This window comes from Leucopleurus acutus, assembly GCF_964270905.1.
Source record: "Leucopleurus acutus genome assembly, chromosome: 10".
Classification (NCBI taxonomy): Eukaryota; Metazoa; Chordata; class Mammalia; order Artiodactyla; family Delphinidae; genus Leucopleurus; species Leucopleurus acutus.
Genome location: NC_139153.1, coordinates 101,913,045 through 101,930,419, shown reverse-complemented (window position 1 = coordinate 101,930,419; position 17,375 = coordinate 101,913,045). Strand labels below are relative to the sequence as shown.

Here is a 17,375-nt window from a genome sequence, read left to right as displayed (position 1 = left end):
TCTGAAAACCACTGGGCATAAGGCTGTTGGGGAACAGTTTACTTATTAATCACAAAGAGAAACGGGATGTTTATAATGGAAATAGCTCGCCTCCACTTTAATAAAGGATCAAACTGAGCACAAACCAATGATGGTACCACCGACATTATGGGCGCCTGATGGGGTGGAAAGGGAGGAGGCCTTATTACCCACTCAGGGATCCTGCCCAAGGGTTTATTCCGATACACTCTGACTGATTCAGACTGGCCAACAGTCTAGACTGAATAGGCCAATATCATGAAAGTTGAAAAAAAAGGGCAGAGGGCCTCTTCTACATTCAAGGAGACTTAAGGGACGTGACTACGGAATGCAACACTTGATCCTTAAACAGATTCTGGATTAGAAACAACTGTGAAAGGTGGGACAGCTGGAGACGTGAAGATGGACTGCGGTATCGGCCAGCACACACTGATGCTCAATTCTGAGGTGTGAAAACGGAACTGTGAGAAGGCAAGAAGCACGTCCTTGTTCTAAGAAGACATCCAACTGACACCTATAGAGGTAGAGTTATGCCTGCAACTTAATGTCAACATTGGTGAAATGAAGGAAAGGGCAAAATATTCATTCTCTTACATAAGCTGCTTAAGTTCAAGTAAGATAATAATTTTTTAAAGGAGAAAACCATCCAGGACTTCCCTGGCAGTCCAGTGGTTAAGACTCCGCGCTTCTAACGCGGGGGATGTGGGTTCTATCCCTGGTGGGGGAACTAAGATCCCACATGCCATGCGGCGCGGCCAAAAAAAAAAAAAAAAAAAGAAAAGGAGAACACCATCCAGAGAAAAACGAGACACTACTTTTCATTTCAGAAAAAACATGCCTGAAAGACGACTTTTAACGTTAGCCCATAAGCTGTCTTAGGTTCCTCCCAAGGCACCTGAATGGAGCACACGTTTAGAAGGGTGCATAATGAACTTCTTCAAAGTTAAATTTGCAAACCTCATCAATGTTGTCAGTAAATATTACAGGTGTTACGAAATTAAGGGAGATTTTTAACATGCAAAGAAGTGTTGATGCCCCCCGCCCCCCGCCCCCCGCCAACACTAAGAAACCAAGAAGCCACCTGAGTCAAGATGCACAGGTGATCACGGAAGCCTGAGACGGGCAAAGGGGATGAATGAGTTTATTATAATCCACCTCTTCAGAGACTCAAAGTCAGCCTGTTTCCTTTGCTGAGAGTCTTGGAGTTCGCTTCCCACAAGGCCTGTAAGTGAATGCCATTTAAAGTGCAGTCACTTCCAGCTGAAAAGGACTGGGGTGAGGATGGTCGAGTTGGCTGGGCACAGGGAGGGGGACCCAAGGGCAGGGTCTGGCCCTTCAGGCGTAACATGCTCAAGTATTCTGGTACAACTTAAGCTTTTTAAATTGTTCACCTCATTAGCAAAGGATGTTTACACATGCAAACTTAATGTATGTTTACAGTTATTTATAAATCATCAACATGTGCTCCTGTGCTACCAAATTATGCAGTTAAAAATACGTCCAAGAGTAGAGGCACTTTAAAAGATGAGATACAAAATCTGGGCAGAAGCTCTGTACTTCCTGCTTGTACCGCAAAGGCTTGTCCTGCCGAATTCCTGAGATGCATCCGCTCACCACGGTGATCCAGAGGATGGCAGTTCTAAAGCACAGCGGCATTCATGTTGGTGTCTCAATCACTGGGTGCCTTAAATGAACCCTCCTCTGCAGAGGGATGTTAGGGACACTATAAAAGCCCACAGTAGGCAGCCCCGCTCATAAGGACCCCAGGCTGCCTCTGCCTACCTCTTCAGTGCTACCAGGGGAAGGGCTGGGGCTCATCTCTCAGAAGCGGCTCGTTCATGTGCTCATCGGCTGTTTCATGATTCACAGGGTAACCTCCTTCCTCTCTAATGCAGAATGTAGGCTGCGCAAGGGCGGGGCAGGGACGAGCGCTGTCTCACCGTCACTGTATCCTCGTGTCTAGAACAGTGTCCAGAACAGTGTCTAGTACATACAGAGTGGCAGAAATAACGGACAAATGTTGACTGATTTTTTAGAGAACTCTTCCGCACGCCTAGTCTGGCTTTATACTGAAACAACAGCAAACCCTTGTATCACACCACGCGCCAAGCACCATCGTAAGCACTTTCCACATGTTAACTCACTGAATCCTCACGACAGCCTTATTAGGCAGGTGCTGCCATCACTGCCATCTTGGCTGAGGAAACTGGGACAAAGAGCGGCCAAGCGACTTGCCCAAGGGCAGCAGCTGGTGAGTGGCTGGGCAGGGATTTGCTGGGAACAGTGTGGCTGCTGAGTCACACCTGTAACTGCTCCACAAAGCCTCCTCTCGCCAGCTCAGAGGACTGGCCTCACCGCTGCTATCCGGATGCACAGACCCGGGGGCTAACCGCCCCCTGCAGGTGACGAGAGGACAGACCTCCAGAGCCTTCCACGTTCATCTCTTTTCCAAGCCAGACATTCCACAGCCTTCAACTGTGTAACAGATACTGTGGAGTCAGTCCTTCAACACCTGGGTCTCCCTCTCTTTGGGTTTGGTCGAGTTTGTCCCTGTAGGGTCAAGAGTCCAGCCATAGACTCCAACAGCCCTGGGTGTGAGACCTAGCCTCGCAAAGTCACCCTCTGACCTGAGCAAGTTTCCTCTTCTGAAAGATGAGTTGATAACATTTCCTTCTTCGTAGGAATATTCACTATCCTTTGGTCCAAATTTCCTTCCTCGGGCAGGGCCCTGGCACAGCATATCACCCTCCGGGGAGACACATTAGCATTCATGTGGATGGTGACGCTGCACTTTACGGGAATGTACTGCACTGGCCTGTACATCACTTCCTTCTGTTTTCACTGGAGGGATGTGGCTCTTTAACTTAAGTTTATATGGTGACACACTGACTCAATTCTGTCTCCCGCTGCACAGTTCCTCCTTTCTTACAGGAAAAAAGTCCTCATAAAAACAATTTATAGCACATCAAAGTATTGACAGGAACCTTAAGCCCTAATGTCTGAAGATATCTGTAGAGACGATTTATCATAGAAGCTCCACTGTTATAACTTGGCAATTAGGAAATATTGATAAATGCAAACACATTATTGATGTCAATTACAGAAGCACAAGTGGGCTTCCCTGGTGGCGCAGTGGTTGGGAGTCTGCCTGCCGATACAGGGGACGCGGGTTCGTGCCCCGGTCCGGGAAGATCCCACGTGCTGCTGAGCGGCTGGGCCCGTGAGCCATGGCCGCTGGGCCTGTGCGTCCGGAGCCTGTGCTCCGCAACGGGAGAGGCCACGACAGTGAGAGGCCTGCGTACCGCAAAAAAAAAAAAAAAAAAGCACAAGACTGCTGAGCCTCCCAAAGTGCTTTGACACAAGCAGTTAGAGCCGAGCCTGTCAACACACATCGAGGCACCGCAAGTGCCGTGGGAAGTCAGGCTGCCACGACCCCAAGGTGCTTCCACGTTAGAAGTGAGGCTATCTCAGCAGATGAGCACCTGCTCAGGAATATCTAACAGAACCTCAGGTGAAGTCCGACGTCAAAAAGGTGCTCACTGGTGACTCATGATGAGGTAGGCGTAGAAGGTACTCAGGAGGAGCTGGGGGCCAAGACGCACTGACGCAGCTCAATGGCCCCCGACTGTGCACGTGAGGGGTGCACACCAGGCCAGGACCTGCAGAAACAGTCAGCCTTCAGGGCAGTGCTTTGGAATATATTTTAACATTCCCAGGTATCCCGTTTTGTAGGACTGAGAACAGTCTTGGATTTATTTTCAGGGGATGACATGAACAGCCCAGGTTCCATTCTCCCTGTGAAGGGCAGAGGGAGATTTGAGACTGAGTCCTGAGAGAATGGAGGTATCGGAAATTTGTGAAGGAAACTTCGTTTAAGAGGAACACAAGGTCACTGGTCACGGTTTGGTTCTGATGGGTTTCAAGTGCTGGTAAGACACCTAAGTTCAAGCATCTACTAGACACGGAGGGCAACAGGCTGCAGGAAAAGACAGGACCAAATACAGTTTCGAGGAGGAGGTGTGGTGAACTACCTCTGAGAAGAATACGGACACAAAGAGACTAACTGACTCGGCGATACGGACACAAAGAGACTAACTGACTCGGCGATACGGACACAAAGAGACTAACTGACTCGGCGATACGGACACAAAGAGACTAACTGACTCGGCGATACGGACACAAAGAGACTAACTGACTCGGCGATACGGACACAAAGAGACTAACTGACTCAGCGATACGGGGCCTATGCTTTTGAGACAGCAGTTGCATTTCTGAAGGAAAACAGAGTTAAAAAAAACCTTTCACCTGCTGTGTGAAAGGGCTCTATGAGGCACTAGGAAAGGGCATACACAACCCTCGTCCATCTGGGAAGCAAAGCCTGGGAGGCCACAAGGACGGCTGAATGCCAGGGATTCCCACGCAGAGCCTCGAGGGCCCCATGCGCACAGGTCTGGACAGGCATACACGCTCTTCCCTGAGTCACTTCTCTGGCCAGACCTAAGCCCCTTACAGACATCCGCTCACCTCCCTGCGAACGCTTACTGCCGCCAGAGGTAGTACCTGCCTTCCAGATCCCTCCAGCAGTAGAGCTGCATGAGCTCCGAGGGCTCGGGGTCCGCACCTCATCCCTCTGTGTGTGCACCTGAAGTGGCAGGGCACGGGGATAGGGGGTCAGGAGTCAGGGGCGGTGGGCGCCTCACAGCCCCTCCTTGACTTTGAGCCTGCCCCGGCAGCATGTGAGCTGAGGCCTCCGTGACCGCACTGCATTGCCTCACAGCACGGTCCTTCAGCTGCATTTTAATAAAATGAATGCTATAAAATTTGATTTAGATATACTCTTGTAGCCTTGGAAACCCCTTTCACTGAGAGTGAGTGAGTGCCCCCAGTTCTTTCTGGTGGATAAACTTTTCCCGGTGTGTGAAAAATATTAATACAGAAATTGCCCCTTGGAATTCAGTCTTCACCGTTCTACCTAAGCCACTGAGAAGCACTTGGGAGGGTCGACCTGCGTGACAGCGAGGCCCACGTGTCGAGAGCAAAGGCTTGGGCGCTGACCACGCTGCGGGGCCGGGGGCAGCTCGGGGCACAGAAGACAACCCGCCTCCCCGGGAAGTCAGAGGCCCTGGCAAAGCCCTGCAGGAAATGCTGAGGAGTTAACACCTGAGTGCTCTGGTGGCCCCGAGGACAACAGGTTTCAGTGGCAGGAGAGGGGAGCAAGGGCGCGGCAGGCCTGCCCTTGGCAGCTGGTGGGCGGGGAAGGAGCTCCCTGGCGGGGCGCTAGGTGTCCTGCGCCGCGCTGGCCCCGCATCCAGCCCCGAGCACCCTGTGCTCAGCCCAACGAGCTCACCGGCTCCCGGTCCTGAAGCCGCGATGTGTGCGTGGGGCACGAGTGTGCGCGGGGCAGGCTTCGCAGGGCCCAGAAACCCACGGGGCCACGCCGCTTCCTAGCGGTTCCCTAAACTGCCCAGGAGAGAAGAAAGGACGGGCACTGGCCTGTAGGGAAAAATGGGCTCCGTTTAAAAAGTATTTCCAGTAAGAAAAATACGTAATATTAAGAAAAACGTGGACAGCTATACAGACAGCTGCAAACTTTAAATAACAGCTGAGAGTTACTGAAAAAAGCAAGTGCTGAGTTTGGCCCAGCGGAGACAGAACCTGGATCGAAGCCGCAGGACAACTGATTCTGGCTCTTTTCCCCCGGTCTCCCTTCCTCATCCCACTCCTTCTTGGAAGGTCTGTCGAGTCCCAGTGAAGAAATCTCGTTGGTGATGAGGCATCCACGACCTGTCACCTGTGTGAAAGGGCAGCTTCTGTCACAGCTCACAGGTCCCCGGAAGCCGCCGTGATCCATGCAACATCCCTGCCATCACCGGGGGTTAAAAGCTTCTACAGAGTGTAGCCAAGGGCTTGTCTGGAATTGGCCCCGCAGCCGGGGCTGCCAGCAGAGAACCACCGCTGCATAACTCAGCTTACGCCACCAGTCACTCCCCATGCTCAAGGCGACAGGCTGCCTGTGACATCCCGGCAGCCAAGCTTTCCTTTTAAAGTGAATTCAGTAAATGCAGAGGGTCAGAGACACGCCTCACCCTTGGTCAAAATCCAACATTCACAAGTATGTTTCTGGGATCTAACAATCATCGTCAATTATTTTCAGAATCAGAAAACGTCAGGCCTGAAAGGGGGCCTCGGAGGCACGGGGCACCCCTCCACACCCATGTGGAGCTGGCATCGACGACCGCCCGCCAGCTGCCCGGGCCCGGGAGCAGACCCTGGCTACGCTGGCTCCCTGGCCGGCCGGCGTTCAGTGATGGGTGCGCACTGGGCTCCGACGGCACATCCATGACTCTGCAGGCAGTTCTGGGACGCGCTCGTCTAAGTGAGTGCGATAACTCCATGAAAGAAACCCCCAACCCAACCTCCACAAGGCAGTTAAGCTTAGGTTTGTTAAATACAGCAGATTCGTGAAGAGAAGTCTTGTGCTATTAGGATGTTGGAAAGCAGAGCACCCAATCCCTCACCTTTTACAGATGAAGCCTATTGGGTCACGGATCTCTGGTGATGCTAATATCTCGAAGTTGTGACAGACTGTGAAGGGGAGTCCATGGGACTGCAGGTCGGTGGTGTTGTTACAACATTAAGGAGATGAGACTTGGGGCGAGGAAAAGAGAAATACTTGTTAGGCTGCGTGAAGTGGAAATGCTCGAAGAAAAAGAATATATTTAAAATACTGATTTGACTGTGCACCAGCATTACTTAATAAAGCTAAGATTATTACAGTGCCACACCTGAGAGAATTTTTAAAGCCTTTCGATTATTTATAACCAACCAATCTACGAAATGACAACCCTAATTACCAGATTTGGGGAAGAGAGAACGTTTCTGACACAGCATCTGGCTCCGGTATTTCAAACACACAGCAAGTACAAAACTAACCTTAACTTATGAATGGTATTCCTTGGGCTTCAGCAGACAAACTGAATGATGATAAAGTTTTAAGAGAGATTAAATATCATGAATGAGGATAGAGAGCTACCTAACAAGGGCTAGGATTTAAATTTAGGTGTTTCTCACTCAAAACCTCCAATCATGTCTCTGAATGAAACAACAGTTTTTAGACCGATAGATGTATAATTAGAAAATAAATCTTTCCAACAGCGTAGGTGATACCACCCTTCATACATATGCTTGTAAAACCCATCAAATGCAGATATCCAGTGCTCAGGAAATGAGCACATGTTCTCATACACACACTGGGCTGGGCGTCATCACCTCCCTGCCACCTCGGAGGATGTGGGACAGAAACACAAATGGACATAAAGAGGGGGAGCCCCTCTGTCACCCTTCCTAGAAGATGTGGCATTGTTTCCCCGTCAGCTTGGGAGAAGATCTTCTGCATAAGCACGACTGGAATTAACTCTGATTACTTGAACGACAAGCCAGGCAGTAAGGCAACGAAAGGTTTCCGCTGAAGGGCACTTCAGCGATAGCTTGTCAGGAAAGCACAATTGGAGCTGTGACCCTGGATCTGTGGGGAAATTCTGAGCAGCACTTCTTAAATAAGGCAGCTGAACTTTACCATTTTCAGACTGTGGTTTTGTACTGTTTTTTCCTTTTGAAGGCAGAGAGGGTGAGAGAGTTTTCTGATAAATGATAAAGGGGACCAGCCCCTAGGGATAAACTATTCACGAGCCTACAGAGGGGAAGCTGCTAACTTCTAATGAGAGCTCTAAAGGGACCATCAGAAAAAGGAACACACATCTTCCCTCCTCCTCTCCTACGTGTTGTTTACCTTCTGTGAAGGTAAGCCCACCCAGGGGGACCCCTCTTCTGAGAACTGGCTAAAAAGTGAGAACAGATGCAGGCCCATCCTTCTCCTAACTGTGCATCCCTGGGAGAATTATTCAAACACGCCGAGTCTGAATTTCCTCATCGAGCGCACAAGGATACTAGTATCTTTCTCACAAGGCTGCTGTTAGGCATTCAAAGTGCTTATGTAATACAGGGAGTCCGTGCCCAGAGAGGGCGCGACGAATCGACACTGGTGAGGACCGCCCCCCCAATCTATCAAATCATCCCTTTACAGATGGAGGAAACAGGGCGAACAAACCACCTGCCCAAGATCACACGGCAAGTTACTATCAGAGCTGCGATGAGCACGTTCACCTCTTGCCCCTGAGATCAATGTACTTTCTGCTCCGGAATTGTTAATATCTGCTTCCACTTTAGGTGTTTCAGCAACAAAAAGGCTTTTCGAGGAACTCAAGAGTGAGCAGCTCTGGCAGACTAGACTAGGAGACTCATCTGCTAGACTAGATGGGAGAATGACAGATACCATGATAAAAATTCCCAAATGAAACCCGTGCCAAAGTTTTCTATAAACGGCACTACTATGTGAGCTCTTGTGAACATGAAATATGCAGAACTATTAGTGTACATAAAAAGGCAGGGGTGATACAGGCTTCCTCTAGAAAGGAAGTGGAATCTTGTTCTGTGCGTGTCAACCTTGGAGGAATGAAGCAAATTTGATGGGTGGTCTCCAACTAAGAGACATTTCTTCTAGAAGAATGCCAACTGTGCGAAAATACTCTTGTCCCAGACTTGAGGAAATAAAGGAATTTCCAGAAAAAGCAGAGAGGAAATTAGTTTAAATTCTTGTATGAAGAAGTCTATTTGTAGCTGCAGAGGAACTATATATTGAACAGGCTGAAAAAATAAATGTCATACACAGGCCAAGCTATAAAACTCAACAAACCCTTCTCATTGCCCTGCTTTCTCAAACCTTCTGAGGAGGCTGGGGAATTTTTTATTCATATCGAGAGGATTCATATATCCAAAAGACATAGGGTTCACTTAGGGGCAATTCTTTCTGGTCGTTGTATATAAATTCATGTTGATTTCCTGAGGATGTTTATCCAAGTCCGAGACAGAGCACAGAAATCTCCTTTGCCTGACTGCTTTAGTACTATTTTTTTAATATGTAGATTGATCCTTGGATCTAATCTTAGCTGGTCTGTAGAGGCACAGGGGAAAGCACTGCTGGGATATGCCAGTAAACCCTATGTTGTGTTCCATGGAATGAGTGAATAGATGGTATCCAGAACAGGAAGGGTGGGCTTGGCTCCCAAACAGTCCAAGCCAGAGAGAACTTCTGTGAGGTCTGGACAGACCTCTGCATTCCACCCCAACTCTGCCTCCGAAAAACTTACAAAACCAATTCATAATTATATGGCATAGAGGGGGTGCTCAATAAACAGGGAAAGAAACTGTGGGCATGGATTGCAAGGCACACAGTGCGTTTGTGTTTCACGTGACTGAGATGGGCCAGGGGGCAGGGTGGAGTCACATCAAACAGAAAGAGCATTAACGCTGAGGAGGAACTGGGGAGAGCATTCCCATCACTCACGCCTTATTGCTCTTCAAATGCCACTCCATTTTCTCTGAAAGAAAGTGTTCTCCTCAGAGGTATGCTTTAGTACCCGTAACATGGCTTCTACCAGAAAGGAAGGCTAACCGCAGAGCTGCAAGCAACATCAATAAAACAATTCAATCTTTTGACTTTCCTCGTAGCAGAAAGGTTAGACCAAGAGAAGTTTTGGGAATTTACGATGGCATAAATACACGGCTGGCGTACCCCTTTGCTCACCTATAGCCTAAACTCTGGAAAGTTAAGATCTTGGTGAAAAATGGTCAAGGGAAGCTGAGCATAGAGTAATTTACTCTAAAATGTATCAGTATTTCTGCAAATAATCAAGAAGGGGACAGATACTGATGTGAAACGTTGAACCATGGCATTTTAGAACTGGAAGCAGCCTTAGAAACTACAGCATAACCCTTTGATTTTACAGATGAGAAGCTGAAGGCCTGTAGTTCCAGCTCCGAATGGCTTAGGTTTCCCAGCCTCAAGTTATCAATCAGTGTCTGAGGCATTCAATTTTATTTTTCTCAATTAAGAGAAAAATTGAGGACTGGTTATATAGTTCTTTTATAGGGGAAGGGAGAATTTTTTTTATTGTGAAAAAAACCCCCACAAAAAGTTACCATTTTAACCAATTTTAAGCGTATAGTTCAGTAGTGTTAAGTACGTTCACATTATTGTAAACCATATCTCTAGAACTTTTTCATCCTGAAAAACTGAAACTGTCCCCATTAAACGCTAACTCCCCTTTCCTGCTCCCCCAGCCCCTGGCAACCAACATCCTACTTTCTACCTCCTTGAATTGACCACTTTAGGGACCTCAGATAAGCAGAATCACACGGTACTGGTCCTTTTGTGTCTGGCTTAGTTCACTGAGCACAGTCCTCAAGGTCCATCCATGTTGTAGCCTGTGTCAGAATTTCCTTCCTTTTAAGGGCTGAATAATATTCCATTGTATGTAAATGCCACATTTTGTTTATCCATCCGTCAGTGGAAATTTGGGTTGCTTCCACCTCTTGGATATTGTGAATAATGTATAATTCTTTCCATGTATTTTAAATGCCCCTAATATAAGGACTGACTTTCCTCTCCTTCGTAAAAACAATTTCCAAGTAAATTTTAGAGATTCCCCTGAACCTACCAAAATGGTACTTAAGCTAAAAGTGTACTTGAAGAGAGATAAAGTGCATTACTACTTTTCCCCACAAGACATACAGATAAAACACTCCTACCTTTTCACAGGCTGTTCTACAGGGTGCCCACTGGGGGCAGGTAAGGCATCCCTTTCACTCAATTCTGACCACCCCATGGGGCACTGGCACAGGCTCTGCGGAGACCCACGTGAGAGAGGCCTGTCACTGTTCAATGGCTTCTCATCTCACGACAAGCACATTCAGAAAGTGATTGCGGGACGTTCCTCTCGAACGGTCATTTAAAAACTAAACCATAAAGTATCAGATGAAGTAAAAAATATGGTTTCAGAGACTCTCACTTATCACCACCCAAAATGCCAATAAACTGGGCACATTACTTTGCTTTTAGTGATCCACAAAAATAATAAGTGTAAGCTAAACACTGAAAATGCTTCATCTCACATATACACACACTCAGGTTAACTAAAAGGCTGCTACCCATAATATCGACCCGTTTCCTAGTATCTTCAATGGTTGTACATAATGTCTGCTCTGAACTGCTTACAATGGCAGGTTCATAGTTCTGGGTCTGACACAGCCACTATTTGAATTGCTTCATTAAAAAAAACACTAGCTTAAGGATAGCTGATGTGGTATGGAATCCTGTCATCACTAAAGAGCTGCTGGCAAAAATGGTATAACTCCAACAACTTGTTGTTATCCGGAATCAGAAAACATGACATCCAGTTGATCTTCTCAGTGTAAAATTACGTACTACAGTAACAATATATTTCTTCATCCAAATACTTATGTTACACACAACCCTTGTATAGCTGGATACACGTATATACCATCACTGGTAGAGTAAAAACATTATTTGGGTGTAAGTTCAGTGTCAACTCACTAGCCTACATGAATGAGTGGTTGGGAACCTCTGTTACCCAGGTCTGCTCTCTCAGAGCCCAGAAGAACTGAAGGGTCGCCTTGCCAGGGTACACTCTGATGAACACTGAGAGTATCACACAGCTGTAAATAAACCCAAACTTTGTACAGATACTTTAGTTTTCACCAGGTTTAAAGAAAAAGGGGCTACACATTTAAGATTTAGCTGAAGTCACAATCGTAATTCATGTATTCAAGGAAATCTCGTCAGAGTGAAGAAACACAGCCCGGCACCTACCCGGTTACTGCAGATGCAGAGTTTCCCAGTCCCAACTGTTTCTTCTACTTCTTTTTCTCTCACAGACATGTGGCTATTAAGCGAGGTATATAACCGTATTTTGAAATGCTTGGAAAATGTTTTCTCTTTGATAAACACACAACCTCTGTGAGTTACCTGGGGTGGGAACCCCTTCTTCCCCCGACGGTTACGGAGCACCGGAAGCAGCAATTCCAAATAAGCCTGCTTACAATCCTGAGGGGCGTGACAAACTGCAGAGCTATAATAAGTGGGGGTGATTAACTGATCGTTAGTCCAATAATGTCTTACAGAGGGGAATCAGAAGGAATATCTCCAGAACAGCAACATGGAAAAAAGGACAAAGATGAAAGCAAAGTCTGGTTGACTTCCTTGCTTCTCTTTCTGGTGTGAAACACCCAAGGAGCCCTGTTTACTGTCTCAGGTGGAAAGTCCTCAGTTACTTCTTTGCTGCCTAGATTGTGACAGCTGTCTGTCCGGCATCTGTGCATCCTTCCTGGCGCTGGCTGGCACACACACAAAGGGCCTCTCCCACTTTTCGGATTCCACTTGGGAAGCAGACAGGGAAACTAGGTTTAATGGGGGCTAGTCCAGAACTTGCTTCTAGCAGAGAAAGAACTCACAAGAGCTGCCAGGGTCTAGCTGTCTTTACAGAACCATTTTAAATGGAAATAACGGGAGTTTATAGAAAAGTGGGAGAATGTCTCTGCTAGTTATGGGACAGGATAGGATGCACGTAGCTGGAAAGAGAGAGGACTCTAATTCTCAGGGAAGAGGTGGTCCACGGCGAAGAGAGCACAAGCACAATGTCCGGCACCTAGTCCATGGGCCATAATTACGGAGAATGAATGAAAGGAGCCTGACTGGCTCATGCAGGGGAAACGCGACCTGCCCTTCTACTTCTTACAATCAGAGTAATCCTTAGGAGCAGCGTGAAAGGCCAGTAAGAAATGCTGATGCTACTAGAATCCCTCAGGGTTGCCACATGAAGACTAAATATCTCTGCACAGTAAGGATATAAAGGAAGGATGAACCTCTGAGGAGAGGCTGGGCTATGATGATGTGGTCCTTAAATATCTGGGGAACAAAACTGGGAGATGACTTAAGAGTATCTCTATCCTTTGGTTTCTACTGACTCAGGAGCTCACATCCTTGAACTTCTGAGTTTGCCCTCAGGAATTATAGACCTGAGGTCAGGTCTGGCCAGGTGCCCTTAGACAAGGCATCCAGCTTTCCTGCACCTTGGCTTCTCTACCCCAAGAGAACCAGAAGAAAATCTTTTCTCAGAGACGTCTTTAAAAAATGCAAAATCTTACTGCGCTTACAGTGGTATCATTAGTGTCACGGCTGACTGAAGCGAGACCCACTTTAAAGACTGGACAGCAGGAGGCAGGGACCAGGGTTGAGAGGACGATTTCAGTTTGAGCGCTGCCCTTACGGGTGTGCGTGTCTGGCGCCTGGAAAGGTGGCTGTAGGCTTTCTCATCCACGGAAAATGATGCTGAGATCGACGTGCATCCTGGTGGATGGTCTTTGAGTCCAAGTATCGAGTGGAAAGGGACTTGATGTGAAGGATATTGTAGTTCCTGAGGGTAATGTCTCAAGATCCTCATCAGATTTCCACTTTCCTTTCACGGATCATTTGCATGAACCATGCGAGGTCGTGGGCAGCCAACAAGATACCACGATTTTGGTGGCACAGACCCCGGGACTGAGGTGTTCGACCCCAGGGGACAAACTTCATAGATTCATTTAGCCCACAAACAATTAAGAGCCAACTCCACGCGGGGCTGGTCTAGATCTTCTGATTAACAATAACACAAGCATTTATGACGTGCCAGCATCCTTCTAAGAGCTTCACATATATTAACCTACTTTATCCTCACCGTAACCCACGAAGTTGGGCTTGTTCCCACCTGTGTTTTACGTTAGGCACTGAGAGGTTAAATACCTGGTTCAGGGTCACACTGCGACCAGGAGTCAGGACTGGAACACAGGCAGGCGGGCCCCACAGCCCATGCTCCTGCCTCCTGCGCGGTGGTGACCATGACAGCTGAGACCCCTGTCCTCGTGGAAGAGGAGAAAACAGGGCAACAAGTGATGCTATTTCTGGTGCTGATAAGTGCTGTGAGGAACTCTGAAGCAGGGTAAGGGGGTAGGGGTAAGGGGGCAAGGGGCAGAGCCACGTGTGGTCAGGGAAGCCCTCTGTGATGGCGAGCAACCTTAGTAACCGCCTGAGTGAAAAGGGGGTCCAGCTCTGCGAAGGCCTGGGGAGACTATTCCAGGCGAGGGGACAAAGGCTCCCAGAGGGTTACAGGCTGGGGGTAGGGGTGCCAGGGGCAGCAAGGGGTCATGGAATGGCGCAGGTGAGGGAGACAGGCCGTGGAGGGTCTCTGCCGACTTCACGAGGACTGCAGGCTCGTCGTCGGGGATGAAGCCCCTGGAGGGTTTTGAGCAGGTGGTAACCTGCTCTGATTTTTCACCCTGGCAGCCTGTGGAGAAGAGACCACTGGGGCAGACAGGGAGGCGAGTTAGAAGCTGTCACAGGGACCAGTGTGAAGAAAATACAGATGCTACTTTAGGCCTTTAGGCCAAGGCCAGCTTCGCCAGCTCAGAGCGAGGGGGCTCCGGGAATCGCCTGCATCTCATAAGCTAACTCGGGTCAACGTGAAGCTCGGGTTCAGGAGCAATCTTGACATGAAAGGGAAGCACCTGCTGCTCTGCTAGTTAACACAGACGCCCTGGGCCCGGAAGCGGGCCGCGCAGGCTCTGCCCCCAATCAAGGAAGGCACACCTGGCAGGCTGTCCCGGGGAGGGCCCGACCTGTGGCCCCAGAGCTTGAGTCTGTTTTGTGTGGATCCACTGGGAATGTCTGGTGAGAGCCAGTCTATCCTTTCTTTTTTTTCTTCTTTTCTAAAAGCATTTCAAACCAAGTGACACAGACAATTGCATAACTAAAGAAATGGTGGCACGGGTTACTTACAGGCCCCTTTTCTAAGCCCTTTCTACTCCGAGCAACTTTACAGTAAAAGATGCAACCAGCCTGCCTCGGAGGCGCCTGCCAACCTCTGCACGGGGCAGCGCCAAAGAGCCGAGTCTTCCTGAGTTTATGCAAAATAAGGGCGCAGGCTGCTTGTTTTTCCGAGTTCCAGTGCTAAAGCATCCCATAAAATTCAACCACTGATGCCTGGAAAATGCCACTGTTCCAGAGTTTTTAAAATGGCAACCCCTTTCTCTGCCTCTATTAACACACATGCAAACGTGCAGACCAGCTTCTTTTTCTGACTATCCTATTATCTCTTCATGCTCTCAGTTAAAGATCATTTCCTAGGCTTGTCTGAATATGGCCAAGTTATCCTATTGCTAGGTAACTGTAGAACTCAGGGAGAGTTGTCTGAATCTGAAAAGTTATTCTAGAAGGGATTGTTCCATTATGTAGGCAACATAACAAGACTATTAATTTTGACATAAAATGAAAACTAGTTTTTAATACTGCTTCTTTATCGAACTGTTTATAGAGTCAAGCATGCAGAAGGGTCAGAGATATAAACATATATCCCGATACACGTCATATATCGTGATAAGACATAATGTCAGCCAAGCTGGCATCTCCTGACAATGCTAAAGAAGCCCTTTCCAACACACTCACAGATCTTAGGAAAATGTAAGGGGTTTCCCTCCACCCCTAAACAAATTCACTGCAAGGAAGAGAGAAAAACGAAGGGAAGCAGAAATGGAGCTTATGGTGTGACTGCTGCTAAATCAGAGAAAAAGAGTGAAAAGGATGATTTTTTAGAGGGTGAGAAAACCAGTCGCCAGCAGGCTGCTTTAGCCGTCGGCTCCCTGGTTAATTTTGCAGAGAGAAGGACAAGTCACACCACCCAGGAGGCCAGGCTGCTGCAGGTGCTCCATCCACCTCACGAGAAAGAGCGAAGCAAGCACAAGCCAAGGCAGCCGCCAGCACTTCTACAGGAGGAAAATAAAAACCCCCGCCGGGTCCTTCTGGGGTCAGTACCTAAGCAGCTGTGCTTCACACCATCTGCACCTGCAGATACACCTTCCACATGCAACAAAATTTAGGTTCACAGCAGTGTCTTCCAGAAAAGGGCAACATTATCTTGAATTATGACTTCAAAGTACTAGGAAAGGACTTCCCTGGTGGCACAGTGGTCAAGAACCCACCTGCCAATGCAGGGGACACGGGTTCGAGCCCTGGTCCGGGAAGATCCCACACACCGCGGAGCCACAACTACTGAGCTCGCGTGCCACAACTATTGAAGCCCATGAGCCTAGAGCCCACGCTCTGCAACAAGAGAAGCCACCGCAAGGAGAAGCCCGCGCACCGCAACGAAGAGTAGCTGCTGCTCACTTCAACCAGAGAAAGGCTGCGCGCAGCAACGAGGACCCAACGCAGCCAGAAATAAATAAATAAGTTTATATATATATAAACTAGGAGAAGTAGATTACAGTTATACTCCGTGACACATGTCCACGCATCAATGTGTAATATATCTAACGAAGAGACAAAATGTAAAGAAGGTTTCCTATACTTACAGCATCAACGTCTAGTAAACGATGGGAACTCAGCTTCCCAGAAGGATGCATTCCCTGGAAATTCTGCATAGCTGATATTTACGTACTCCTTGATTCAATAATATGACAGGTCATCTTTCTTTGTGCACATGAATAGGAGGAAGAGAGTTTCGGGCCTCCTTCGTGGCGCAGTGGTTAAGAATCCGCCTGCCGAAGCGGGGGACACGGGTTCGAGCCCTGGTCCGGGAAGATCCCACATGCTGCGAAGCAACTAAGCCCGTGCACCACAACTACTGAGCCTGCGCTCTAGAGCCCGCGAGCCACAACTACTGAGCCCGAGTGTCACAACCACTGAAGCCCAGGCGCCTAGAGCCCGAGTGTCACAACCACTGGAGCCCAGGCGCCTAGAGCCTGTGCTCCACAACAAGAGAAGCCACCGCGATGATAAGCCCGCGCACCACAACCAAGAATAGCCCCTTTCTCATCACAACTAGAGAAAGCTCGCGCATAGCAACGAAGACCCAACACAGCCAAAAATAAAAACAAAAAAGAGGAAGAGAGTTTCATGATCCCGTGGTGTGAATCACAAACACCAATCAAGGGGGACATGTCAAAGCTTAAAGCTCTTAACGAAAAACCGTACATCACTGAACCATCTTACCTGTCGACGGATTATTCCAAGGTCTCTTTTGGCTTTATTCATTAGGGCTTGGATTTGTACAGGATCCTTTACATTCTTATTTTCTCTGAAGGCATCTCTTATCCTCCTGATGGCGTAACTTCTAAACGAATTCAGGGAAAAAAGGAAAAGGTGTCAGTGTGTCTGAAACGATGCTTTTAAAAATGAATTCACAAGCGGTTTCTTAGGAATTAGCTGTCTGCTAGGCCCCTGTGGATAATCACCTCTGCTCTCTGCTCTTGGAACAGGCCCATTACTATCCTGGGATGACTGAGCAAAAAGATTCGGGGAGATGAATCTACTCCAAACGAGTCAGGTGTGAATGGTAAAGTGCTACTGAAACGCTCCTTAGATTATTGGCTTTTCACGGTTATTCACAACTGGCCTCCCTCCATTAACA

The 17,375-nt window shown here is 48.0% G+C and overlaps 1 protein-coding gene across 2 annotated transcripts in view; it reads right to left on the bottom strand.

The window, feature by feature from the left end:
* The window catches only part of LYRM4 (LYR motif containing 4), a 116,615-nt gene that overhangs the window by 68,209 nt on the left and 31,031 nt on the right, over positions 1–17,375 (bottom strand). For both annotated transcript variants that reach the window (XM_082848046.1, XM_082848047.1), the window contains exon 2: positions 16,958–17,078. In XM_082848046.1, coding sequence (XP_082704172.1) covers positions 16,958–17,078 — 121 coding nt within the window. The remainder of the gene's footprint in view (positions 1–16,957; positions 17,079–17,375) is intronic.